Source organism: Filicampus tigris, chromosome 15, assembly GCF_054856515.1.
Source record: "Filicampus tigris isolate MCC_2025a chromosome 15, RoL_Ftig_1.0, whole genome shotgun sequence".
In the NCBI taxonomy this organism is placed as follows: domain Eukaryota; kingdom Metazoa; phylum Chordata; class Actinopteri; order Syngnathiformes; family Syngnathidae; genus Filicampus; species Filicampus tigris.
In genome coordinates this window covers 7,367,534-7,395,324 of record NC_141231.1, presented here as the reverse complement: position 1 = coordinate 7,395,324, position 27,791 = coordinate 7,367,534, and the positions used below count along the sequence as shown (strand labels likewise).

At 43.5% G+C, this 27,791-nt stretch overlaps 1 protein-coding gene across 4 annotated transcripts; it reads right to left on the bottom strand.

The window, feature by feature from the left end:
- Positions 1-126: 126 nt before the first annotated feature.
- Positions 127-27,784, bottom strand: prrc2b (proline-rich coiled-coil 2B). 4 transcript variants are annotated; one of them, XM_086052956.1, is made up of 32 exons: positions 27,618-27,784; positions 21,946-22,124; positions 19,063-19,237; positions 18,875-18,977; positions 18,705-18,768; positions 18,488-18,631; positions 17,260-17,588; positions 17,060-17,184; positions 16,822-16,985; positions 16,420-16,507; positions 16,132-16,270; positions 14,905-15,244; positions 14,646-14,830; positions 14,137-14,338; positions 13,853-14,054; positions 11,754-13,730; positions 11,513-11,667; positions 11,311-11,426; positions 11,092-11,233; positions 10,850-10,903; positions 10,458-10,534; positions 10,095-10,382; positions 9,925-10,011; positions 8,271-8,463; positions 7,756-7,853; positions 7,553-7,677; positions 7,201-7,441; positions 6,946-7,113; positions 6,079-6,158; positions 5,898-5,982; positions 4,308-4,517; positions 127-2,252 (listed from the first exon to the last, which is right to left on the bottom strand). In XM_086052956.1, exons 2-32 carry the CDS (start codon positions 22,058-22,060, stop codon positions 2,100-2,102), a joined length of 6,624 nt encoding a protein of 2,207 aa, XP_085909082.1. In that variant the 5' UTR covers positions 22,061-22,124; positions 27,618-27,784; the 3' UTR covers positions 127-2,099. The 4 variants fall into 4 exon arrangements, with proteins under 4 accessions (XP_085909082.1, XP_085909083.1, XP_085909084.1 ...); XM_086052957.1 differs by having other exon boundaries at positions 11,513-11,664; XM_086052959.1 differs by having other exon boundaries at positions 2,038-2,252; positions 4,284-4,517.
- Between the last annotated feature and the right edge of the window lie 7 nt (positions 27,785-27,791).

Below are 27,791 nucleotides of genomic sequence, written 5' to 3'. Positions count from 1 at the left end.
ACACTAAAAAAAATGAGCATAAGCCCATATTTGCTTTGTATACTTTTTCTAAATTTTAACGTTTGTGGTTTCAATGCCTGAGCCTGGCACTGAACTAAAAATTATAATAGAATCAAGAAGAGTACATTTTAAGAAATCACAACTGCTTTATTTCTTTTTCTTTCTATAAGCTCATTTTTTCTTAAACAAGGGCAAATAATGAACAAATATCTGAAAAGGGTAAAACGTATCATCAGGTAGGATAAATAGAATACTGGGATCAGCTGTGTAGAAGACACTGGTCCTTTTGACCCCCTTGAAAAAAAAAAAAATTAAATATGCATCTTTAAAAGTACCAAAACAAACAAAAAGCTAGGGCAACATTTTTGGTGTGGATGAGCAAGCATGCAGCACGTTTTGCAAAAAGAAAACAAAGAAAAATCAGAAACACTCCCAAAAATTGGGCAATGGTAATGTAAAGTCTTTGAAGAGACTTTGAGACTTTGAAGCAGGGGTGGGGAACTTATTTTATTTTTTAAATCTCTGAGATTCATGAAAAATAATTGTTTTGAGGTTTACATTTTAAGTGATTTTCATTTATTACATGGGATTTTGTTTTCAGAACTGCATGGATGGCTGACCGCAGGTTCCCCACCCTTGCTTTTGAATCCTTGGCATCTCAAAATTAAATGTTTTTTATGCCATCTCCTCACTGTACACGCACACACATGCACACGCATATATTATATATTTATATTTTTATACCAGTCCAATATAAATCAGTTTGTAGTGTCATGGAGAGGTACAGTACAGTACAGTTGAAGCAGCCTCATTTAATTAACCTGCTATGACTGTGAGTGGGTATTCAAAACAAAAAACAACAAAAATGATTTCATTTTTTTTCTTCAACAGTTTAAAAAAAAAAAAAAAAAAGTCCTTCGTGATACAACGTGCAAGCAATACTCCCCTTTTGTAACGGTTGTGATGGAAATATTAAATCATAATTGGACCCTGATTGCTGCATTTATTGCTTGTGCCACACAGATAAGAAGCTGGCTGAACTTAAGGGCTGACTGGAAAGTCTTGGAAAAACAAGAGGGAATCTTTTGCCTATCTTCCGCCAATTTAAGATCTCCAATGATCATTTTAATTCCCCCAAGGACCACTGAAGTCCTACGAGGGCCTTCGATGAACTGAAAATGGCCTCCCACCCCAAAAACCGTGGACTATCAATAGCGCTCTCGGGGTGGGAGTGTTTTAAGGGCCCTTTGATCATTATTAAATATTTTGAACACGTAGTATCAAATGCCATCACAGGCCTGTTTATGAACCTACGTGCCATAGTTTGCCCACCCCCACTTTAAATAGTGTCACGTGTAACACTCAGAGACAATTGGAATTGTGACAAGTTTAACGTGGAACTAACATGATTTGGGGAAAGGGTGGAAAAACAAACATCTCACCATTTTGTACAGCAGAGACAAGAGTGTAAAAGCAAAGTTTTTTTTGTTGTTTTTTTTTTTGTTTTTTTAAGAAATAACGTCTAGAAATCTACACAAGTGTAGCCACAAGTTCATGGCAATTTGACGTCAACATGCAATGTTTTGCTTTTTTTTTTGTTCCTGTAATTATAAAACCCCAATTTCAGATGACAAGAGCTTGGAACTTAATGATCAACGAACAAAGGGGTGGGGGGGAAATACCCTAACTGTATTGGAATTGTTTTTTAAAATGTCCAAATGACTGTCCATTACCAGGCAGTTCATACAGTTTGGCAAAAACGGTGCACACAAATGAACCATCAAGCAGCCATTTACAGGGAAAAAAAAAATAAATAAAGAGGACCATGTGGAGATCTGCTTTTAAAAGGCTGTGTCTATGTATATTTATATATACAGTATATATATCTCTCTCTCTCTTGAAGTCTTATATTGTGGTGTGAAGTCATAAGTGTCCGGGGTCAACAGGAGGAATTGTTGACGGAACTTGTTGGAAGGCTCAGACGTTGTGCAAGGAGCTTGTGTGTTTGTAGGCTGGGTGGTGATGACCATTCTTGTCTTTTTTTTTTTTTTTTCTTTTTGTCTTTTTAATTTATTTTGTTTTAGGTCCACAACTGACGACTATGCCTTGCCCTCTTCTACTTTCACCACCTGGGGTTTGATGGCACCCGTGCGCGGCAGCTTGGTGTGCCCAGCGGAGGTGAGGGGCTCCTGGAGCTTGCTGGTCATTCCCCCCGTTGGCGCCTGGCCCTCGCCTCTGCGCACGCTTTTACACTGCGCCGAGAAGAAGGGACGGTGAGTAACAAAGCAACTATATGGATCACTGTTTATTTGCATTGATGTCATTGAAATTAGGTGAACAAATCCATCAGATATTCTGTGGAAAAACAACAGAAATCAACCTAACAATTCAAGAAAATATGGTCAAACATTCAAAACCAGTGCCTTAATACAACATACAGCATTGTTAAACTTTATTTAAAGATTGCCTTTGACAATTCCTTTTGTCAATCTGAACAAGCGCCATGTAAACAATTCAATCAGAATATCCGTGTCTGTCTGCGCATGCTCGGACTTGACGTATGTGTGACGTCGTCCAATACGCACTTTAAAATGGCAGCGTCTTAGCAGAGCTGCCGCAGGAGATTTTGTTTTAAAGTACTCGTAATTTTTTTCATCAAGATATTGCTACAATAAAAGTGCTAAAATCATCACAACTACCGTGCTAAGTAGACGAATTAACTCCTTGATTAATCACATGACGTTAACATCTATCTCTGCGTGTCACACGGCTGTAGCACAGCTGAGCTGATTGACGTAGTGGCGCATGTAAATCAGAACAGATCACGTCACATGTACCAGGTGACCAGAGATCTTCTTCATTCAGAATGACAAAAACATGTACACAGGTTTTTACAGTATATTGGCAAGTACAAATTGTTGTGGACCTAGTGTTGTACCATGTAGGCCTGCAACATGCCACAAAGCACGGATGGTCAACAGGATCACATGCTAAATAAGCAAGATGAAGAGGTAGAGAAGGTCCCCAACTGAGCCTTTTTTTTTTTTTTTTAAACAATTTTTTTTTTCTACATTCGAAAAACACGGGAGTATGACTGACAAGCGTCAGGTTAATGCTTGCGTTTAACCATTTAGCGTCTTCAATCAACTATGCTACATTTAGACTGTCCCACTTGATATTCGCGGATTCCTGTAGCCGCAATATTGTGGCATCTTTTGTCAATTATAAATATTTTTCTTGGGGCGGAGGGGTCAACCATTTGTGGATGTTCATTGTTTGTGACAGAGCTAGGTCTGTAATCCCCTGTAAAAAGCAGGACAAACTATACTTCACACCTTAACTGAAAAGTATTTGTTGGTTTCATGAAGTTCTATATACACAATATATAAAGAATATATCAATATCGCAATAATGGTCTATGCAATATGCATTTCGCAAAGACGTGGAATAATTTTCTTAAAGCGGAAGTCAACCCAAACTTTTTTTTTCAAGAATATGTTCCCAGCAGGCCCACTAGTTGAAACAGGACATTCTGATAAACATTGCGTTTGTGGAATAAGTGTTAATCCACTCGTTTTTAGCCATCTCTGGGGGCGGACATTTTGTCTTCTGTCGACTGAAAGTGACATCACAACTGCTCACGACCAATCACGGCTGACCTGTTTTCTGAATCTGAGCCGTGATTGGTTGTTGTGAGCAGTTGTGGTGTCATTTTCAGTCAACAGAAGACAAAATGGCCCCCAGAGATGGCTAAAACCGAGTGCATTTTGCTGCTTAACTTATATTCCACAAACGCAAAATTAATCAGAATGACGTGTTTCAACTAGTGGGCCTGCTAAGAACATACTCTTGAAAAAAATATGTTTGGGTTGACTTCCGCTTTAAGGAATTGTATGCTTTTATCTGAATTTGACCAGTCAGATGCAAACTTAAATGCGCATCGCCATCAAATAGTTGGACTTTATTTAAGGCAATTACAATTAATGAGCAAAGAACACATTGAGCTTACTTATTTTGCCTCATGAAAAAAATATACTTCTTTCATTGTAATAAAAAGGATGATGATCATTTCTTTAGGTAGATGTTAAAAATTGCAATAATATCAATACCGCTTTAGTCAACATCCATATCGCATATTGCATGTTTTGCCAATATCGTGCAGCCTTAATACATACTCCAAACGTGTTTGAATCAATAATACTATCAACGGCATCTTTGAGACCATACCAGCATACACAGTCAATGCATATAGAGATAACAAAAAGAAGATGAAATCAAATTACCTATATTTACAGTGGGTGGCTCACCTTCATGCCATCCTCGGGCCCCTTGATGGGGGGCTCGGGGGCCGAGGGGTTGGTTGAGTGGGAGAGATCTCGGCCGGGATTGGGGTAAGGGGGGGAGCGGATGATGACTGGTTTGTTGACCTGCATGACTGGTCTCTGGATGGGGCTGGGGAAGGGGCCACTGGTGGGGGGGCGCATGTGCATCACCAAGCCGCCCTGAGCAGGTGAGACCTGATGGCCATGGGAGGGGGGTTGGTGATGGCATCAAGGGTTGTGAAAAGGGGCGCAAAAGCAAGAGTTAATCATCAATCTTGATGTCAAAACAGGAACAACCATATACAGTGCAACTGACAGTTACAAACTTTTCAAGTTGCCTCTACATACGTACATGTTGCGTTATGTGAACAATCTCAGCATGGATGAGTAGATGGATTTATGTTGTGATTCTATTCATTTTACCATTGTTGGCTCTGTGTGTAACTCATTGCAACAGTCGTGCTGTGTTTTTGTTTTGTTTTGTTTTTTACTCTCAAACGGGGAGTACACCCAAACATTTTTTTCAAGAATATGTTCTATGCAAGCCCACTAGTTGAAACAAGGCATTAAGATTGATATTACGTTTGTGGAATATGAGTTAAGCAGCAAAATCCACCCGTTTTTAGCCATCTCAGGGGGCGGCCATTTTGTCACTTCTGTTGCCTGAAAATGACATCAAAGATAGCTCATATTCCACAAATGCAATATTAATCAGAATATGTTTAGAGCAGTGTTTTTCCACACTCTGAAATGATCTAATTTGTGTGCCTGTGCGGTCTAGCGCCTGGCAGCGTAATCATGTCTTTAATACATTGTAGTACTCTTCCATACCAGCAGGTGGCAGCAGCAGCAGCAGGTAGCCAATTGTGAATTAGTGATGCATGTTTATCCAAACAGGCCCATGTTTCACACTAAGTATCAATATGAAACATTATAAAATACTTTTTTCTTTGTGTTTATTTAATTCCTATTCAAGACGTTATAATATAACGTCATTCTTCAATGTTTAAAAATGCTTATATAAACAATATAACACATCTCGTTAAAATAAGCTTTTTTTTTTTCTCCACAATTTCAGCTGCTGGTGTGCCGTGGGATTTTTTCAATGAAATAAATGTGCCTTGACTCAAAAAAGGTTGAAAAACACTGGTTTAGAGTAGTGAAGGCGCATAGAACATATTATTCCAAAGAATTTTGGGGGGTTGACTTCCGCTTTATTTAGACCTCAGAATGATTTAAATGTTACGGTTGGCTGTAAAGTAGTAGTGGAGCGCCTCTTAAGTTGGAGAGGAGGGTTAAAAATAAATAAATAAATAAAAAATGAAAATTTAAAAAAACACAAAACTGTCTGCTCCCTGTGGCAAAATTAGAATTCATAAAATGTTAAAAAAAAAAAACAATTTGGGGCTGGAGCAGACAAATTGCATTTCCAGTCATTTTAATGGGAAAAGTTACCTTGATTTACAAACGTTTTGAGTAAACAACGGGGAAGGAATGAAGTTCGGAACTTGAGGTCACACTGTATTATTCATTCGAATACATTTCCACGAGGGAATTCTGATTTAAAAGTTGTACCTGTGGTGTATAATGATGGGTGGGCAATGGTCCAACTGGGCCTCCGGGGCCAGAAGGCTTTCCACTTGGGCTAGCAGATCCAGGCCTGATGAGGAGCAAAAGGAAACAAAGGTGGACCATACAATTTTTTTAATCATCATCATCAATATTATTATTATTGACACAGTTCACATGCACTCACCTGTAGGAGCCTCCAGGCATGCCTGGTGAATGATTGGGCTTTTCCGAAAATTGGAAACCTTTCAATTCCATCTGGGAGCCCTAAGGATTGAGCAAACAAGGACAAAACAAATCACATGAGGAAATGGAGATTTAATCCAATGGAATGCAACAGGACCGCCGAAGTCCAATGCTGCCAAACTTGTACAATTAGAAGAGTTTTCTGGAAAAATCTGGCTCAAAAGTCAAACTCGTTTTGGACCCGAAACAGTCATCATGTCACGGGACTCCCAACTTAGTGAGCATATCAAACAGCCTTTTTTGAGCAAGGGAATGGTTTCACTTAAAGAAACATTTTGATAGGAAAGGCAAAGAAACAAATGATTAAATACACAACTCTTAAATTCGCTGAATGTAGTTATGCTAATTAGTGGGAGCTCTGCACTCATTTCTCTTCAACAAGCCAGTCCCATCTTGGGGTTATTGTTTTATTTTATTTTTTTCCCAGGAAAAATCAATTCAAAAGCTGGTCTTTCTTGCTTGGTCGTCGTGTGCCATGACTGCTTCACTGCCTCAATTGTGAGCATGTTGCAACATATTCTGTAGAGCGGGTTTTGGTGCGTGCAGGACCACCGATATCTTATATTGCCGATAGCGTATTAATATTTGGCCTGTTTCCCGTACTCAAAGAAACTCTCTAAATTTGTTCGTTTAGTCACTTTTGTTAGCTTGTGGGCTTACCCTTGGTGTTGTGACAGAGGTACGGACAGCTGTACACAAACGGATGCGCCTGATTTTGACATTATTTCCTCTGGGAACATTTCTTAATTGTGTTCAACTTTGGAGGTTTTCATTAGTCTTTTTTTTTTTTTTTTTGCGGGTGCCGCACCTCTCTGCTACCAGGCATGACAGGTGGTTGCGAGCCAGGTGGCATCATCCGGCGTGGCCCTCCCACTGATAGATTCTGGCCTTGCTGCAGCTGGATGGACTGAGGGAGGATGAGGTGTTGTTGGGCAGAGCCATAGCGCACCTGAGATCCAGGCAAGGGCATGGTCACCTGGTGAAAAGAAGAGGAAACCTTTCAATGAATTGTTACTAAAAGACATTTCTGTCATTTAAAAAAAAAACAAAAAAAAAAACAGACCTGGATGAGTTGAGAGTCCATCAACTGTGACGATCCCATGCTGGGCCCCTGGTTGAGCTGGCTGTCATAGACTAGCTGCTGGCTGCCAGTCATGGGCTGATAGTGCGAGCCTGACGAGGACTTGACAATGTCTGATGGCTGCATGCCGGGGAACGGCGAATAGGGCCCCTTCAGCGGAGCTCCGCCCGACAGCACCATGGGGCTGGGCTGCGACAGGTTGGGGTGCATGTAAACCTGCGACCTAAACAAAGCAAGGTGGCATAATAAGCAACATGAGTCAGACACACACACACACACACACACACCGACAGACAGACAGACACACAAAAGTAGATAAGGCACCATTCAATACCTGAAGGGTGGAATAGAGCTGAACATCTCCTGGGATTGAGAGACGGGCAGACCTCCTCGAAGACCCAACTGAGCTTGAGCCTGAAGAGATGTGTGCAACGAGATGGGGATCTGCTGGGCTGCCGCCTGAATGTATACACACGGCAAACATTAGGACCGTTACAGAGACAACACACAAGTCAATGCTTATGTGCGTGTGCATACTTGTTGGTAGCTCTGCTGCTGAGTCATCGTGGGTGGAACCAAGCGAGGTTGGCTAGGAAAGACGTGACCATCCAAATACAATGGGGGAATATGACTACCTAAAAAAAGTGAAATGAGGTTAGTGTTTTTCAAGAGACTTTGCAACTTTTAATTACAGGGGAACCTCAACTTACGAATGTCCCTTTATAAGAATTATTCGGGTTACGCACAAAATTTTCGTAGAAAAATTACCTCTATATACATACTATTTTCATATATGAATGGTCTTGGTAGTGATGAGAGATGGATCCATGTTTTTTCTCCTGCTACGCAGCCATCATTGGCAACGTGCACAACACATTATTGTAAATGGAAAACTATTTGTATTCCCCTGCAGTGGTAGGTAGAAATTCGTTGTATAAGTAGGCGGAGTTCTGCCTGAATCTCGGCTCCTTCTATCAGTTATCAGCCACCTTGACTACTAAAGATTGGTATAGACCCTGAAAAAAAACAGATCAGTCTATCATAAGCTGTACCTTGCAAGGACATGGAAGGTGCTACGGAGGCCACAGGCATAGGAGGCATGGAGACTCCTCCAAAAGAGCTGTAGCTGACGCCGCTGGATGAACCCACGCTGCACGGGGGCGGCACTCCCGAGGCCCCTCCGCTGGGAGAGCCCTGCTCAGGGAGGGACTGGGAGTTCTCCCACGCCTTACGCGCCGACTCCATCTGAAACGGAGAAGCACTGTGCATTCTTGAGGCTGCAGACGGCTGGGCCACGGCCGAAACGGCATCGTTCCAGTCAACACCTCGAAATCAATGTGACAACTACCTTAATAAAATCTAACACAATCTCCCAGTCCCAGCCTGCATTGCGGCGGCCTCAGCAGAGCATCACAATATACTATATACGATAAAATCCACAGTCATTAGTAGTGCAACGGATCACACAAGTCATGGTTCGGATCAGTCACGGATTTTGACTCACGGATCTGATCGTTTTTCATATCAGCAATAAAATAAATAAATAAATAAATAGAACTCTGTCTTCATTTATTCTATAAAATGCTTTTGCCCATTTAATAATAATAATAAAAAAAAAAAAATCAACTTCTAATGTCTAATATGGCTGTTTAGGATTTAATAACGCAACTTAACACAATATAAGGCAGGATACATTCTTATTTTATACGTGGTACAGTGTATAAAAGAAGGTATACTGACAGACATTTTGAACTTCATGTTTTCTTAAAATTATTTAATGAGCAAAAGTGTTTTATAAAAAAAGACAAAGTTTCTTTTTTTTTTCTCATAATGAAAAAGACCTCAGAGTGCAATTTAAGGCACATTCGGTTCCTTTAAACATGGAGGGTGCATTACAAAGTAATCTAGGTCCAAGATATTGGAAAAAGAGGTATAAAAAAAAAAAAAAAGTAAGCCAGGGAACATCTGTTGAACTACCAGCTGGGAACTTCTTTCTAATGCTAACAGCTAGTTGCTAGCCACTAACGCCGGAGGCTTGTGCCATAACATACAGTGACAGCGTAATTAACTAGCGGTTTGTTAGCGTCCTAAATTAGCAACTGAATATGATTTCAGGATAGCATTGTGTTGATGTTAGCGTAAAGTGTTTAAACTGCGATAAGGCAAGCAGAAACGAAGAAAACGGAAGTCAGGTTAGCCGTTACGCCACCACGCAGGCCAACTTCAATGTAAAAGTCTACTAAGGCTATTGCATTGGCATTAATGACGAAACGTATTATTTGGTACGCTTTATTTTGAAGATAACCTTTGCGGTAGCAACGTGTTCGTTGAGTATGTTTGCAGCGTCCTTGACATGTCTGTCTGAATGACAGTGCCGCAAAAAGAGGCAGGAAAAAAAATCCTGTATCATAAATTTGAGGACTCGTTTCACCCCAAGTTGCCAAAATGCTCCCATACATGCGACGTACGTGATCCATGAGGGTTTTCAACTTCCTCTGCTGCTATTACAGTGAATGCGGACTAATCAACGTTGCCTTACTGTGAATAGGCAGGGTTTTTTTTTTTTTCCACCAACCATTCCGCGGATCCTAAAGGAAACCAAACTTTCAAACGCAACAGGGATAGTTATTTCCCCCACTGTACAATATGAAGGGGATGTTGCAGATGTATTGACCTGTTATGAGTATGAATAGAATATTGTCATACCTTCAGGGTGAGGTCAGTGCTTGGAAAGGAAAGCGGGTTGAGGTTTATGCCGGGCTGCAGGTGGTTGGAGCGGAGCATGGGGATAGTCTGAAAGAAGAGGATGTTGCCAATCAGCTTGGACAGTCACTAGTGAGGCGTTTTACTGTATTATGTTCAAGTTCACCACTCACATTGGCAGTGAGGGGATCTTGGAGCTTGTTGACGGGGTTTGACACAGGCACTGGGGTGGAACCTGGCGGCAGGCTAAAGTCAGAGTCCTTGGCGCTGACGCCAAACTCGATGGGGGGCACAGGGAGCACGGTGTCCACGTGGAGGTCCACGCCGTTGACCGGGGTGATGGGGCCACCTTCCAGGCGATCCACTGCCTCGGAGCCCTTGCGGTGCTTTAGGGAGCGCTCGTTTCCTATAGGCCCCGGTTTGTGCTGCTCTTTGCTCTGCTCTGGGCCAGCATCTGAGTCCTTGGACAAAAAAAGAGGCTTAGCATTTCTCTTGAGTAATTACTGATGATTTAATATAGAGCCATGTTGTGGTACCTCAGAGTTGGGCTCGCTGCCGGTATAAGACACCTGTTTAGTCCACGAGTCTCCTCCTGAGGACTGCACTGAAAGAGCTGGGAAATAAACAGCCATATAAGATTACCGAAAGGTAATCATTTCAAGTAGGGCTGACGCAAACAAATCTTTGTGCAATCGATTATCCTACCAATTACTCAAGTAATCAACCCCCACCCCAACATCAGACAGTACTTTTTAATGTCTGCTCACTCCATTGCGCTCATCGCTTCCCTCCCGTGAGTTGTGGTGCATTCAGAAACACGGAAATAGCGTTACTCAGCAAAAACAGAACATGACATGTAACCACCAACAACACACAATCCAATTCATTGCAATATAATAAAAGATCCAGCCGCAACTGAAACGCTCACGTGTATTGATCTTCATCTCCATGAGCATATGTTGCCGGAAGACAATGTCCGCCGCTACAAATGTCCGTGGGGAAACACAAAAGTGGCCAAACATTGGTTCCGGTTGCCACATATGTTTTTTAAAATGATTAAAAACAGTTTCGAGGAATGCATTTTTGTTTCGACCAATTTTTAGTTGGTAGATTTTTTTTCCCAGCCCTAATTTCAAGCATTATTCCAGAGTGGTGCTCAAATTAATTTACCAGAACTGTTGGTCTCCCAGATTTCTGTCCCCAAATTACTCGAGGAAAGAGTCTCTTCTGGTTGTTCCATGCTCATGACTCCCTGCTTCTTGGCGAAGCGTGGCGGTATCTTGGATGCAACTGACCTGTTCTTCACTGGTACCTAATGCAGGAAATTTAACAAGAAATGTTTCACTACCCTTTTAGTATCCTTTTCACGAACAGATGGTTTGAACTTACGGCAACTCCTTGATCCTTCCTCCGCCTATCGTCATCTTGCGGACGTCTTTGTTTTTTGGACAGCGCATCATGGTAAGTGTCTGGATTCGAAACAGGTCCGCCGGCATCTTCCTCAACTAAAATACAGGAACATGTTAACTCCAAATCAACTTCAACATGGGAGGCATTGTAATTTCATCTATTTTAGGGTTCAAACACTCACTTGGGTAGGCACTGAGCTCGTACTGGGAAAGTGGCTCCACTATGTCAGGTTTAATGGGTCCTGGTTTGTCAAAGTTCTTTCCTGAGGACTCATTCAGCTCCCGCTCATCTGACTGATCAATACTGTAGACAGGGCCTGACTCATCTGGGCTCCTGCTAGAAAAAGAGTGTGGGAATAAGGTCTGGGGAGAAAACGTTTGAGGGTACCAAGAACTGGTAGATACCACCGTCTGGTGTCTCACCTCTTACAAGAGGTCCCTCCATTCTGCCAGGTGTCATTCCTGTTTGAAGGAGCAGATTGTGGGTTGTCTGGTGCACGTGCCATTTTACTGGTCTCCAACACTGAGGGCTCTCCTTTCCTGTTCTGGCGTTCGATCAGCGGCCTCTGGCTCGAGAAGCTTCGTTTGGAAAGCTCCCTCTTCTCAATCGAGCACGCTTCACCATGGCACGAGTCCAAGAGAACCTCGGCATGTCCCTGCGCAGGTGCGCCACCGCTCGCTCCACGCTTCTCCCTCCAGTCGCCAAAGTCACTATTGTCTGATCCTGTGTCCCATTCCTCTGTCTGAGCGTGCTGGCCGCTGCGTCCTCCAGGGTAGGGGCCACTGGGCCACTTGTCTTCCCCACAGCCTTTTGGGCGACCAGGCCAGGAGTTTGTGAAGTCTCCATTTATGTATTCGTCACTGGTCCACTGGTTGGAACCAGGCTCGCGCTCTTGCTGCAGGCGACGGAAGCGCGGGGGCTTGTCCTGACGCGGGGGCCGCCGCCTCCTCAGCACCTGCCTGTCCGGGTTGTCAGGGTCAAAGTAGTATTCCCCCTCGCGCTCCTCTGAGCCGTTTTCCAGGAAAGAGCCGGTAAATTTCGTGGGGTACTTCAGAGAATCACGGTCAGTGGGGTGTTTACGTGTGAAAGCCGTGTCAGCTCCAGGTCCATAACCGTTTTCTTGCATGGAACCACCACTGCTACCAAACTGAGGACCACGCCCTCTCCATGTGGACATCTCTCTGGAGCCTCCATAGCCTCTTGTATAGTTTCCAGTGTTCAGTCTGGGAGGCAGCATGCGACCTCCGAAGCCTCTGCTCGCCTTGGCTTTTTCTCTGGCATCAGCAGCAGCCTGGTCTTCCGTGTACACCTTGTTGGATCGCCAAGACTCCCGATCGGCTTTGCGAGTTTCTCCAGAGTCTGAGTAGCCTTCTCCATTTTCAGAGCCCTTCTGTCGCCGTCTCTTCGGCAGCTCCTCATACTCGGAGGTTTCACTTAGTGTCTCGCTGACGTTGCGTCTACGTGGCTTGCCTCTCTGGAACTCCTCCACCTTCAGCTCTCTCGGTTGGGCTCGGCCTCTTCCAGCACGCAGAGCCTGACCAGTACTATTGCTGTAGGTGCTTCTAACATTGTCTCCGCCTCGGACGCCGCGGCCTCCACCTCGAGAATGGAAATCCCTGAAACCTCGACTGCGGCCTCTTCCGGATCCCCTGACCGCACCAAAGGCCTGTTCTTCATCGATGAAGATCCAGTTGTTACGACGTGGTGCCTGAGGCTCCGAATTTTCCAGAACATCTCTTGGCGGCTGGAATTTGTTGGTGTCCCAGACGCTCTCCCTTGGGGTATCATCACTATAGTTGATTACTGGAGGCCGCTCCACTTTGGCAGGACCCGGGGACTGACGCTGTCTTTCTTCAAGCTGCTTCTCCACCACGGGCGGCCCGGAACACCTATTGCTGACAGACTGGTTATCCTTCTTTAAGTCATAGACATTGGTCAGGACTTCCTTCTCCAGACGGTAAGGGACAGCCTTCTCTTCAGGCTCAGGTTTGGGCTTCTCATTCTCCTTGTCTTCCACTTTCAGAGCCTTGAGAACTGGTTTCTTAATTGGCCCAGTTCTGCGTGTCAAAGTACGGCCAGTGTTCTCTGACGGCTGGCTGACACCGGTACTGGAATCCGACCCACAATCTCTTTTCCAGTTGTCTTTTGAACCATCAAAACTCTCATCGTGAGAATCACTATCCTTCAGATGGCGGTCTCTGCAGTCTTGTTTTGGGTATTCGCTATCAGCATGATGCTGGGTGTGAATCTGAGCACCCGTCAGCAGCCCCTGGTCGTGGTGGTCTCGGTCCGAGGTTTGACTCTGGAAGGCGTGATGATGGAGATCATCTTGAGGGTGGGTCACACCCTCGATGGCCCTCTCCTCATAATTGTCCTGCTGGGATGAGGCCATATCACTTCTGCCAATAGAAGATACAACAGAAAAGCTTTACCGTATTTTGCCAACAGCAGATAATATTGTGGTATTATTATAACATCTATAGAACTGAAAAATGCATGGAAAAAGCCAAGAGGCACTGACCTGTCATCAAGGAGACTGTTGTCCTTGTTTTCATTCTGCCTCTGGTAAGGTGGAGTGAAGCTGCGCATGGGGTAGCCTTCTTGGTTCCAGATGGGATACGGCTCAGTGGAAGGGGTCCTTCGCTCTTGGTGCAGGTTGGGATGACCTTCGTCAGAACTGGGACTGTTCAGGTGATCTTGGTGCATCAGGGGTTTCATCATTCCTGTGGGGGGGAAAAAACTCGTTTGAGAACCACAGAGATAAGACATGGCATGAGATCATATTGAGGAGTCAGTAGCACTCACCAGATGAGTGGACAGGACCGGAATAGTAGTCGACGGGAGATCTTCCTTGGCTGACGCGGGGGTCCATGAAAGGTGGCATCATCATCCAGCGGGGATCAAAGCCAAGGACATGCGGGGGGTAGTAGCCTCGTTGTGTGTGGCTCGACCCAGGTGCAGCTTGATGGCCCGGCTGCTGCCAGTGCTGCATCTTGTAGACCTGCTCCTGCAGAATGGACACGACAAATGACGTGGTCTATGTATTTAAACAAAAAAACCCAACATAAAAAAACGTTTTTAATTTCACGTCAGATTTGCTGGTACACATTTTTAAAAAGGTATTTCATTAAGTTCTCGCTACCACATTTCCATAATGGACATCCCTCTCATTGATGCTGCCAAGAACAAAATGTTCCTGGAAAATGGAATCACAGCATCACCAATTACTCTAAGTGTAGAGTCCTACAGCATGTTGTACACGAGTTTCCAAAGGTGTGTTAAATCTGAGTTAGGGGCATCAAGATAGAATTTACCTGCAGCTGTTGCGGTTGGGGTTGCTTCTGAAAGCGGGGTGGAACAGGTTTTGACACATGGCGTCCACCGTAATCCCCAGAGGGGGAGGAGGGCTCCTGGCCGTCATCCTCACTGCTGCGACAGGCGGGAAAACTAAGATCCTCGCGGAAACTAGGGCTGGGGGAGTTGTCAGAGGAGCACTCATCTGGGGAACAATAATCCCATGATTTAAATATTTTATACTTAATATCCAAACATGACCTGTCTTTAGTTTGCTACCTTTTGCATTGTACAGGCAGTTTTCATGGTGGGCTTTACTATGATCCCTGTTGGGAGACAAGGGGGCTTGTTTGCCCTCTCCATCTTTGTGGCCCTCCTCAATCCTTGAGGCTTGCTTTTCAGTCTTGCCAAATTTCTCATCCAATTTTTTGAGTTTCTCCGCACAGGCCGCCAGCCGTTCCTCGCGGACGCGCCGCTCTTCCTCCTCGCGACGCCTGCGGGCCCTCTCCACGGCCTCAGACAGCTCAGGTGACGCAAACTTTGCCCTCGCCGGGGGCTGAGATTGACGCTGGTGGTCTTCTGGGTCCATCGCCGGCTCGCTGTGGTTCTTCTGCTGGGACTGAATGCAGAACAGAGCTATTAATGAGCAAAGCCTTCTACTAACAGTTTTCACATGCTGATCATGAAAAATTCCAGCAGAGTCGTAAAAGAACATGTTCTCTACCTTTTACACAAACCACCACCGAAGAAGTGGGATATTGTTGCCGTGACTGTTTCACACAATATCCCGTCTGTAATTACATAATTATATGTGCGACAACAACATTGTCAGCACATAAAAGACAACAGCAGCAGGGTGGGAGAAGTGAGTGTCAGGAATAAAACCTTGACCCAGCATTACAAGGTCACCTTACACACTTCCTCCAACACTACTAGCTGCAAAGGTGAAAAACAATCTTGTTAGATATTGGTGGGTAGCCTTTGTCCACCTCATCCCATGTTGGTGTCATTTAGACAGAAGATGGACACAAAAAAAAAAAAAGACAATAATCTTAATTTTTACAAATCGGCGTTAAGAGGCTTTGCACACTGGTAGTGCTGATATGAACTGCGAAGGTGGAAACTTGGTGGGTTAACTTTGCCCATAATTCCGTACAACAATGCAAAGAAACAAAAAAACAAAATAACAATACCGGCTTACACAAGCGCTGCCTCACCTTTCAAAATAAAAACAACAAAAGTGAAAAATTCCGGGGTGGACTTTGCCCTTTCCAACAACACAGAAAAAAGCTTGCTTTTACAGGCAGTGTAAAAAGCAACTAATGATTATGGGAACAATGGTGTTGTTTGCATAATCTCTTCAAAAATTGAATAGTCCACTAGAGACTTACAGTACAAGTAATGTCAAGTAATTAAGGGCTAAAACGGCTAAGAACATAATGAGTTCCTCTCTGCAAAGTAATCCCAAGAGAGACAGCGTGTAAGAGCACGTGGTGTGTAGTTTACCTGGGTGTCCGCAGAGAGATATCTGCTGTTGGTCTTCCTCTGAGGCTCCTGGTGGTGGTAAGAATAACTCTCTTCAGGGCCCTCACTCGAGCTGAGTGATGACGGGCAGTCACGTCGATTCTCCCTTTCCCACTCAGCCCTGGAAAATTCAAAACACAATCGCATCAGTTAAGTGTAAATAAAGTGGAAATACAGAAAGATTCATTCTGAGCTGCAAAATTATACTAGACATATTAGTGGGGCAATTGGGTGAACTCAGGTGAACCAGAATACAGATCAGCTTCTCACCATATCTTGTTTTTATCATTGGCCGAGTGCTCGTCTTCATCATCACTGAATTTGAGCTTCTCACTGTAATCAACTTCTTCATGGAGACCTGCATTAACAACAAACACTACAGGTCAGTAACAAGGAAGAAGCAAGAATACTGGGGATAAGAATGATTTTTTTTTTTTTTTTTAATGGATTGCATTGAGTGATGGAAGGGCAGATTGAAACACTGAGGAAACGCATGGCGGATAACCCCACAACATAACATATTGTACCAGATATTTTTTATGACATTTATGTATACCTAAAATGAATGTAAATTACTAAACTAAGACAGATTCTCAACTGACGCCAATATGAATTACCTCAGAGTTCAGGGTGGACACAATGCAATTTAAGGGAGATTAATGTATTGCTTACCAGCCCATCCGTCCTCACAGTCATTGTCAAGGTCATCCAGATCCTTCAGGTCCTCGGGGTTAATGATGGCGGGTCTTTGTGGTCGGTCCCCGGGCCGACGGATGGGCTGGGACGAGAGCCGGGGAGGCGCGCGGACAAATCTGTTCTCTCTTCGAATGTCACCACTGGTGGGTAAATAAAAGACACATTAGGCGTGTGCTAATAGATATGGGAGCCGTCACCCGGCTGATGTACTTACTTGAGAAGTTCAGGTTTAGCATAAGTCTGTCTAAAAGTTGGTTTGCTCTCGAATCGTGCTGGTGCTGCTACAGTAGTGGAGACATGGTCTGTACCTGACGTGTCACGCGTCTCTTTGGAGCACATCTGTCGACACCAGTGCGATGTGTGTTCAAAGCACAAACCATCAGCCCTTCAAAAAGAAATGTTATTGGTACTTACAAAAGCTGGTAGCATGTCATGGTAGACGGCATTGGATGTGTGGTGGAGCTGATGCTGCAGTGCTGACGGCACCGCTGTTCTGCGCGGAGGCTGAGCGGGACGCAGGGAGGGCTCCTTGGGGTCCACGCTCGGCGGCGGTGCAACGGCCGCCGCTGCCACGACGACGTTAGATGAGGCAGTGCTGGTGGCGGAGGAGGGGTGGGATGTGGCAGGAGGGGTGCCCGTTTCCCCCAGGGCGGTGGGCTTGCACTCGGGGTCCGCTGGCGGGCCGAGGGTCAGGGATGAGGGCTGGAGGTTCCTGCCGCCTCCCTCCCTCCAGCTGGTCACATCTTGACATGGATAGAGTGCAGTTCAGTAACAGCAATGTATAAACTTTGTATGTGGGTGCCACGCTTGGGGAGTAATGGAATAAATGTACTGTCGTTACTTATTCAGGATCCTTTTTTTTAAAACTATTTTTTTACACTAGAAAAAAAAAACGTAATGAGATAAGTACATTTATTAAAACTGTGGATTCTTTTGCAAGATTACATTTTGAAAACAGGGAGAGAGACGGCACAGTTAGAGTGCTCGATCGCCCGCTCTTAACTCGTTGGCCTTTCCCGGAGTTGAGTGGATAAATGCTCACAATATAGCTCAATAGTGGTCTCACATAGGTTTTTGTTGGCCAACGATTAAATAACACGTCACTGGCTGGATAAGTGTTGGTTTTAGCGCGGTCAGTTTGGAAAGTGACGAAGGGAATGGATAGTGACTCTTTCGGGTCGTATTTGCTGGAGGATATGTTCGTTCTATATTTTAAATTTCGTTTACAAAGAAAAGCATCATGTGTCAAACTCATCCGGACTACTCGTTCACAGGCGCAAGCAGGCTAACACCTATCTGCAAGTTGTATGTAAATAATTAATTCCCGTCAGATCACCCACAGATTTATTGCGCCGTAAACCAATATCACGTGCTAAAGTTGTCACCGGGAATAAAAAAATAACTTTTTTCCCCCACTGTTGACGCCACATATCATTGTATCAAAATTAGAAACGTGCGTGTGCGTGTGCTTTGTATTTGAATTGCAGGTTCAGACTTCAAACCCACGCATATTAAACAATCATAAGACAGAAAAGAACAGACAAATATGTAAAAATACATATCGATTTTTTTGTTTGTTAAGATTTTTTTTCAAACATTTCCAAATTCACTCCTGAACTGATGTGGCAAGAGCGAGACATACTCTGTGGGCGGAGGCTTGGTCCGGGCCCATACGACGGATCGTAGCCGCTTCTTTCCTTGCCAGCCCTGTCCTGTTCTCCAGCGGCCTTCAGCGTGGGAAATTCCTCGTGAGAGAAGGGCTGAAGTCGGTTTAAGGCCCTTGAACCTGTGGGGTTGCCACACACAGAAAGCTCAGTATAACCGGAGTATATTTCCAGCCCAAGTGTGAGCTGACTCACCATCTTGCTCTACTGCCTTTCCATTTAGCTGGGCCCATTGCTTTGGTCCACCTGTGTTTGTGTTCTGTGGAATGGGGAAAAAATTAAACACCCAGCAGGGATATTTGAAACTAACAGAGCATCGTGTACAACACTGACAATCTCGGCGCCAGGTGAACAACGATACGCACCTCCTGGTTGGCTACTGGGGGGGGCTTCTGAAGATTGGAGACAGACTTCTGTGAAGCCGGCTGCAGCTGCGACTCCGGCAGCTGAGGTATTGATGCAACAGAACTACAAAGACAAGACAAAGAAAAAAACCCTGTCGGACGATTTTGAGATAAATCGACCGGGGACGTTACCAACGATCCCCTCTTACCTCTTTTGATCGGGTTGTTCCGGCTTGTTTGCCCATCCTGTACCGTCTTTCGGGACAATAATCACGTTGGGATCGTTTCCTTTGTTTTCAGACTTCAAGCTCGGCAGATGAGCGGGCGGGGGCATGCGCCGGGCTGCGGCCACTTTGCCAAGACTCTGCAAGCCATGTCGTGGAACTGATGGTGGCAGCAATGCGGTTAAGGTACAGAAGGAGGACACGTAGCTCAACGACTAGTGCCATAGCCCATATGCATACGTGACACAAAAGACAGCATTGTTGTTTTGCATGTTTAGTCGATAGGTGTATAAAGTGTTAGGGATTAATGCATGCCCATCAAAAATTTGAACTTTTTTTTTTTTTTATCATCCCAAAAATAAAATAATTCCTAGTGTTTTGAATACAAACACAAACGTGTCCAATTTGGTGATGAATGTTTTGTTGGGGACCAAAAATAAGCTTTTTACAAGGCAACTTTTGCTCCAGGTTGAACTGTACATATTATATTGGACAACTGTTTTTCCGTTACAGTTAAAAAAATAAATAAATACAGTGTTAACCAGCTGTTCCACATATCATCGCTGTCGTTTGAAAAACATTTAGGTCCATTTTTTTCATTTTTCTTATTTCTACGTGAATGGTATTTCTATGTTGAAACCATCGCATTAACATGGAAAAAAAAAAAAATCTAAATCGGACTTGTGTTTTTCACAGGACAGCGACGATATGCTTGTAAAATTCGTCTAACTGGGCAACTTTTACCCCTATAAAGTGAGTGTAAATGGGTGGTTCTCAGAAAGTATGGTCCAGGAGTGTGACATGAGAGCCCAAAAATAAACTTGATCAAAACCAAGCAAAAATATGCTTAAAATCAAACTTTCTTGCAGTGTTCTATGAATAAATATGGTTCACTCAGCCCTTTGTTCGCAAGAGATTGTGAACATTGTGGTCTACTCCATTGTTTGATGATTATTAATTCCAAAAAACACTTCTGAAAGCTTATTTAAATTCTTTGTTTATCAAAGTAAAAAACCTTTTGAAATAGAATGAACATCTCTTTTAGGAAGGCATCATGACGTGTGAACATGAATGAGGTATTTATCTATACATAACGCTGAAACAATGTGTGCGTGCAGCAGCCCAAGTAAAAGAATTAACAAAAATAAATAACTAAAAAATAAATAACATCAGATTGCTTAAACCTGAAACAGATAAAGCAGTGCATACTTAAATTTTATAACAATAAAAAAGCACACATTATATATAAGTACAGTCACGGACTATGGTTAGCAGGCCAGTGTTTCCTCTAGGTTTCTTTTTTTTTTTAAAGCAGCGGGAGCAGGACATCATCCTAAATACGACCTGCATGCTGTGCTGTGCCCACAGGGAGCTTTCCGGAGCAGATATATAAACTGATATCGCGTGTTACGGTTTATAGTAGGTACATAAAGCAACGGAACCAACGGAACATTACCTACAAGCACCAACACAATTTGACTAGAGTGTAATAGCTCCGCGAACATTAGCTACATAACGCACAAAGTTGAAACACAACACGGCGTAACTTTGACTGCAACCCGCTGCTTCGAGATATGAATCTTAACGATGCACGTTAATACCGCGGACATAACAGCAATTTCAGTAAAACCGGGGGATATTGGTTAGATGAATTTACGATACTCCAGCTTTCTGCTTTCTCTCTTCTTCCAGTAGTACTCCCGAGTGACGTCACGTTCGTTCATGGCTGATGTGCCATGATGTGTGGTACGCCAAATCAGCTTTACAGATGGTGCAGACGACCAACTCGCTCGACCTTTCTTTGAAGTATGTCCATACTTTGGACGTTTTTGTCCACTTTTTTAGCGGGGACGCTGGTATCCGGCGCCTCCGCCATTTCTACTGTGCGCACTTCTTTGCAACTGACGCAATGCACGTGTTGGCGTATTTACGTCATCGACACTCGAGCGTATGTACGTGCCAACGTATTTTACGTCATCGATACTTGACGTCGACGGTATGTTGTGCGTCCCGACGTATCTACGTGATCGGCCACGTTAACTATGCCGACATGTCGGTCGGGACAGCTCTAGTCTCAATAGCTTCCCATACTTTGCCTTTCATCACCCTATCGGCGTAGCCTTTGACGGTAATGACTAATAACAGCGGTCTTTATTTTTCCAGCCAGCTATTATGTCCATAGAGTTGTGAAAAATTATCGAATTTGACTTAGTTCTTGAGGAAAAACTTACATTTTAACCGTTTGTGCGCATTCATCACTTCCCGTTCTTATTCAGTTCTAGCTAACAGCCAATCACAGTGATTATTTGTCCCAATAGCCCGACCCGATTCTGTATGTTGAATCGTTTGAACACGCCCTCCAGACGTCGCAACAACGGCTCCGACTTTACAACGTTGCGTTCTACACCAAACAGACGGCGTGTACTGACTTTCCGACGGCTGACGTTGGATTGGTGAGTAGAGAGGGGTGGGAGTGGTCACAGTGGCTGTTTTTCAGCATTCAAAACACATTCAAACACAAACGACAGCACAAATCTCAGTCAAGTTGTTTATCTGTGCAGTACATTTGCAATATTCTAAGCAGTGAAATCTAGTCTTTCAAAGTGGGTCAGAGTTTGAGCATCCAGATGGATAATACTTTGAGAACCACCCAAATGCAGAAAAGGTGTTAAGCGAAAAAGAGCCTGTCTTTTGGAGAGAAAAAAAAAAAACATTTTAATGACAAAATATGAGATACCTGTTTTTGTTGGGAAAATTACGATATGCTTTTTACTTCAATCAATGTAAAAAATGTTCATGTGAATACAAATGATGCTGATAACTGAACAGTCTAAAATGTGAGGTAACAACATCAAAATAAAAAAGTACCTGAGTTTTTCTGAGTTTCTATTGATTTTCCTTTGTACTTGTCAAACAGGCTGAGTGAGGAGTACTTGCTTTTCCCATCCTTGGACTTGGTTATTTGCCCCAAACGATCGGACATTGCGATGTAATGTCATCGAGTATGGAAATTTTTCTTTGCGCCTCTTCCCAGTGCTTTTCTTATTCTACAAAGAAGAACAAGAGTGGAAATATTATAATATAATATAAAAAATTTTAAAAAACACCAGGAACATTTCAGCCAGAATGTAAAATCGAGATAAAACTTAACATTTGACTACATTTAGGAAGCCCATACAAACCCGGATACATATATTTGATAAAATACATTTAATTCCTTTAACAAATACCAATACTTAATTGTGTAACAGCCAAACAGCCAATCAGAATTAGCCCCACTGTCCGACTCCTGATTGGTTAAGAATTGTATAACGACTGTATCGCAAGCGTGAATCAGCGTATTGTACGCGTAGCGGAGCGAAGACACAAGCGTAAAAACAATCTTGTTCGTGCATGCGGACGGTTTTGTACATGCGAGACACATTTTTTTTAACGCACAAAACATGCTTTTGTAGCAATACTTCACATTACATACACACGAAACACATTCTTGTAGGCGGTATTTCACATTCAACAGATTCAAGGATCAAACACCTGTTGTGAATTTTGCCGTTAAGCTCCTCATTAGAGAACAGAAACTTATGCAAAAAGTACTGAAACATTTAACAGTTGGACATTTGCATTGAAAAGCTAGAGAAGGTCTGATTAAGTTCACCTGCGAAGGTTTGAATGCATTATAGGTTCATCCTGAAATTTCACCCAAAAGCCAAATATCCCCAACTTTTAGTGAGTTGCGTAGTGATAAAACACGGCGACAGCTAAACGTAAGTACGACACCACACTTTTGGAGCGAGGAGGAAACAGATTTACAGATTTATAAAGATTGCTTTATTCCTGTGGTGAGTGACATGAATATGTTTTATTGTTGAATATAATATGTTTTATTGACAGTTTAAAGTAACAAGCAGAAATGACGTAAATTAATGTCACGACGCTGTCGTCGTTTAAATTGGGATTTTTGAAATGCGGAACTAACTGTCCGCTCATACATGTAAACGGGTAATTCAGAATGTTTATGAAACTGGAATTTTGACCTTAACTCGAATATTGACTGCATGGAAATGTAGTCTGTGAATCACAGGAAGAAAAAAGGCAGAGAGAGAGGAAGAAAGCATTACAAGCAGCTCGAGCTTGATTGAAGTGTTTACCGTGGTAAATCTACTATCAAGAATGTCACAAATGAGAGGAAAAAACGACAAAGATCAGTTAGATTTAGAGGTAGAAGCGATTCTCAAACCATACATAGAATCTATTCTGTTTAGGTGAAAAATACATGCAGAGAGAGAATAAGACATTGTCTTTTCTGAAAATGCCTGTCACTGAAAGAGTTAATAGTGTTCTACCACTTGATTGTGGTTCCTGGTTTGTGCCTGCGCTACATTGTGGATTTTTTTTAGAAAATGTTGTATGCAGGCTTGACACTACTGGAAAAGGTCTACTGGAAAAGATGCTGCCTAATTCAGCAAAAAGAAGAGGCAGAGAAGGTCCTCAACTGAGCTTCAGTAATATTCTCTGCTCCCACAGAGCAGAGAGAATGTACGCCCGGAAGTACAGTAGTATGCGCTCTTTGTATACGTTTCTGCTCTGAGTGTGTTACTGTTAAGGCCCTGATACACCAAACAGACGCTGGCCAACAGTGACAGACGCTTACCCCCTGTGGCGTCCGGCCGGCTGTCGGCACGTCACGCTGGAGGAATACACCCGCAACTACAGACAGCTACGCTGACCATTAGGTACCTTCTGCGCATGCATAAGATGTAATACCCTTCCATACCATCGGCGGCGGTAGTCACCATTTCTCATGGTTAGAAAACTCCAACCGGAAAGCTGTTGGCCGGCGGCGGATTATAACAACGTAAACAATGCATTCAGCTCTATTCTTCGCTCACGATGAACTCCCACGCGAAGTAAGCCCTCACGTTCTTGACACGGTATTGTGAAATACTTACATTGTCAACCCTCGCTCTTGTACTTGTAAGAAGATTTAGGCAGCGGAGGCGTGCTCACTCTTTTTCCGCATTTGTCACTTCCCGTTGGTGCTCCGCGCGCTGATTTGTAAGCTAACAGCCAATCAGAGTGACCAAATGTCACGACTGGCGACGCCGATCCACCATACGTAAACCCCAAGACGCTTACAGATGGGTTATGACACTACGACGGTGGCCACTACACCAATCAGTCGGCGCTTAAAGACGCCAACGACGCTTAACGACCTCAGACGTCGGTTTGGTGTATCAGGGCCTTTAGAGTAGCAACTGTTAGGTTTATAATTACCAGCTACATTAATTTTCATTAGCATGTCTATGGCATTTCACATTGGTAGCAGTAAGCTAGTGGACTACTACTAAACAAAATTAAATAAAGTTCAGTTGAATATCTTGTTCGATTATCTGGCCTACCCTCCTGCATAGTGCTTATCCTTACCGAGGTTTTGGGCAAGCTGGAGCACATCTCATCTGGCTTTAGGCAGGCACATCCTGGACTGGTTAGGAGAGTGGTTGCCAGCCAACTACAGAGTCCCATTAGACCAGGGGTCACCAACTTTTTTGAAACGGAGAGCTTCTTCTTGAGATGAATGCAAAAGGCTACCAGTTTGATACACACTTCTGAAATACCGTTTTCAGATCATAAGGCGCATTTAAAATCCTTAGAATTTTCTACGGCAGCACGCCTTGTGACGCCCTATGCAAGTATGGATGTCAGCTTTCAGTTCGTAATATTTAGTTCAAATTCCTTCCTATTACATTTGTGTTGTCATATTCATCCACATCTAATCGCTAGCAGGAGTTTTTAGTTTTCTACCTCGAAAAGAATCATGGGAAATGTAGTCCGACAAACCTAGTGCAGTCTGCTGAGCATTTCTGGCTGCCCATTTCCAATGTTACAATGTGGGACAATATCGTTGCAGCCTTTGGGACCGAGAGGTAAACATTTAGTTAAATTCCTTCCCGTTTACTTTCACATTCATGTTTGCGTTCTTATTATCGTCCGCATCTAATCACTAGCAGTCGTCTGCTTTTGTCATGCCGGAACTACAACTACTGTATGTAGTACTGATGTAAACCTACTAGCCTAATGTTGTAGTCGCCAGTTAGACCCAACGTAAACTGACTGTTTCTGCATGGTGAACAAAATCAAGGGAGGCACGGGGCACTACCTGATATTTCATGTCCCGTCTTAACCTAGCATAACAGCGCTAAATCAATAAACCTATGGTACAATTAGAATAGAATAAACTAGTTAACAAACATTCACAAAATTAATGTGCCTTATAACCCAGTGTGTCTTATGGATGAATGTATATATAAAAAAAAGACCTGTTCATTGATATTTCGCCGAATAATGTGTGCCTAATGGTCCTAACGAACACAAACAGCTTGAAGCAAGCACACTTCGCATCTTTATTAGGAGAACAGTGGCACTAAGTGACAGCAGGTGCTAACGAATAATTTAAAACGTGTTTTGGCAGGGCTCGGGATTGTGGAGCAAAATGCTCGAAAATGCGACCAACTTTTTAGTGTGCGCGGGTAAAAATTTCATCCGGTAGCACAATGCGAGTGTGTGATTTTAGGCTTATTCTACAGTCTCACAGTTTTAAGACATAGCTGAAAGTCACAATCTTTACACGTTGCAACAAGAGAATTCTGAAATTTCTTCCAAGCGCTTTCTGCTCCAATTCGGCCATTCGGAAACTGTTTTTCAAATGCAGGGTTCTAGGCTGCACCAAAATTTCACATTGTGGAGAGAGAAAACAATTATAGGTTGTACGTGTACAAACAGCTGAATTCTCCTCGACTCTAAAAAACATATTTTAAATATTGAAACTTGGGGCAAAGCAAAACTTTTCACGAGCGCACGCACCGCTGGCACGATCCGATTCACTTGAGAGCCACAGCAGAGGATCCATAAGCGGTCACCCTGTCACCCTATGTCAGAACTGAAATCAGGTGTCAGCCACAATGGGCTTCCTTTTTAGATGCACAAACGTTTTGAAAATAAATTTTTTGCATTGTATCAGAGCTGGACATTCCGTCTATCAGACGGACCAGTTCGTCTATTCACATATGACGGACGCCCATTTTGTAGCTAAACGATAGCTGGCAAACTTAAATAAAAAAAAACAAAAAAGGCAGTGAAGTTTGTTAACGGAAACGCTAACGGGAGCCTGTTTAAAATGATAGTCGGGCCGCATTATGGGCATTCACTATTTGGTCGGGCTTGACAAAAAGGCGGATAGACAGACGACGGAAGGGTATCCACGCTGCAGACGGAAGGCAATTAATGGTCCGGAAAATTTTACTAAAATGCCCTGCTCTGGTCTGTATGTCTTGGATTTTCGCCTAATATGGGTGGGCTTGGACCGTACTGACTCACTGTATGGCCAATTTTAATGTATACATTTTTTCCTCGTCAATTACTAACCCTACTAAAAGTGACGGTTCACTAAAATCCATTTATTACAAAGAAAAATACGTAAATATTGAGAATATCATTAATCCACAACCAAAAGTATTGGTCTTCTTGCTCAATAGCCCGAAGCAGAGTGAGACGATGTGCAATATACGAAAACGTCGTCAATTTTGAGTCATTTGAGTCAAATTTAACGCTTTTGCCTCATGAGTGCATTTAAGCATCTTTGCAGCGACATATCTGATAGCATTATGACGTCACACACCGACGCTAACGTGATGACAGTTAGCTCCTGTCATATGCTTGACGTTTAAGACTTCATTTGCAACCTCGAATCGGCCATAGTGTGCGAAAAATGACATTCTAGCTTGATGAAAGGGAGGCGGTTGTGTTTAAAAACCAGCTAAATGAGCAGGCCGCAGAACAAGGATGTTTGTCAGACCGCCTGTCTAGCGCAAAGGAAACGAAGCGTGACGTCAAGCTAGCGCAAAAGAAATGTAATTCTAATGTTTTTCTGGACAACTGCGCGACGATGTATAAGTCAAAACACAGGAAAGTGTTCACTTACGACGTTTTTATTGTGTGTAACAAAACAGGCACCAAGTGTCCGTCGAGCTATGACGCTAACAGCCGATGCTAACTTGGCGGCTAATAGAAGATGGCTATGTAAACATCCAAGCACTTGTAAGGTTCTACCTCATAATTGGACAGTCAAAATGAAAACTCAGGCCAAGATAAAACGATATGAATAATCCTACACACTGTTGTTATTCACGGGGAATGTTGGGAGTAAAATATTCGTGGGAAAAATGACTATCCCGTTGGATTTATACTACTTCAAATACAAGCCTTAAACGCAGGCCGGGGACATTCAGTACTGTTTTCAGTTGACTGCAAAAAGACGACAATATATCCGGTAAATTGTGCGTTAAGAACCCCGGAACGAGTCTTTCCCAAGCGGGGCACAGTTCCCGAGCGGCGGCGAAAGGCACCGAGGCCAACCTTAAGGACAAGACGATTAAAAATGGCTGCTGCCCAAAAAGAACAAAGCGACAATAAAACTGAAGCGGAGGGGAAGACGGGCCGGAGAAACGTCACTCGGACGCCGCCACCGATGGCCCATAACTTACCGTTTCGACGTCGGTGCGTGCCTTGTGTCCAGCGGCAGGAGTATATTGTCCACGAAAGGTCGTCTACTGAAGGATGGATGGGGATTGTGAAGCCCAATGTTTCATAGGATTCACTAGTCAGGGAGCTTGGTTGCTGGGATCGTACCCGGCCTACGAATGAAGGTTGGGGCCAGT

Coding starts and splice junctions, on each gene's coding strand:
- prrc2b (XM_086052956.1), bottom strand. CDS start 22,060: ATGTCCGATCGTTTGGGGCAAATAACCAAGTCCAAGGATGGGAAAAGC. Junction 14,831..14,904: donor CTGCCTGTACAATGCAAAAG/GTAGCAAACTAA, acceptor ATTGTTCCCCAG/ATGAGTGCTCCTCTGACAAC. Junction 10,383..10,457: donor GCAGCGAGCCCAACTCTGAG/GTACCACAACAT, acceptor TTTTTGTCCAAG/GACTCAGATGCTGGCCCAGA.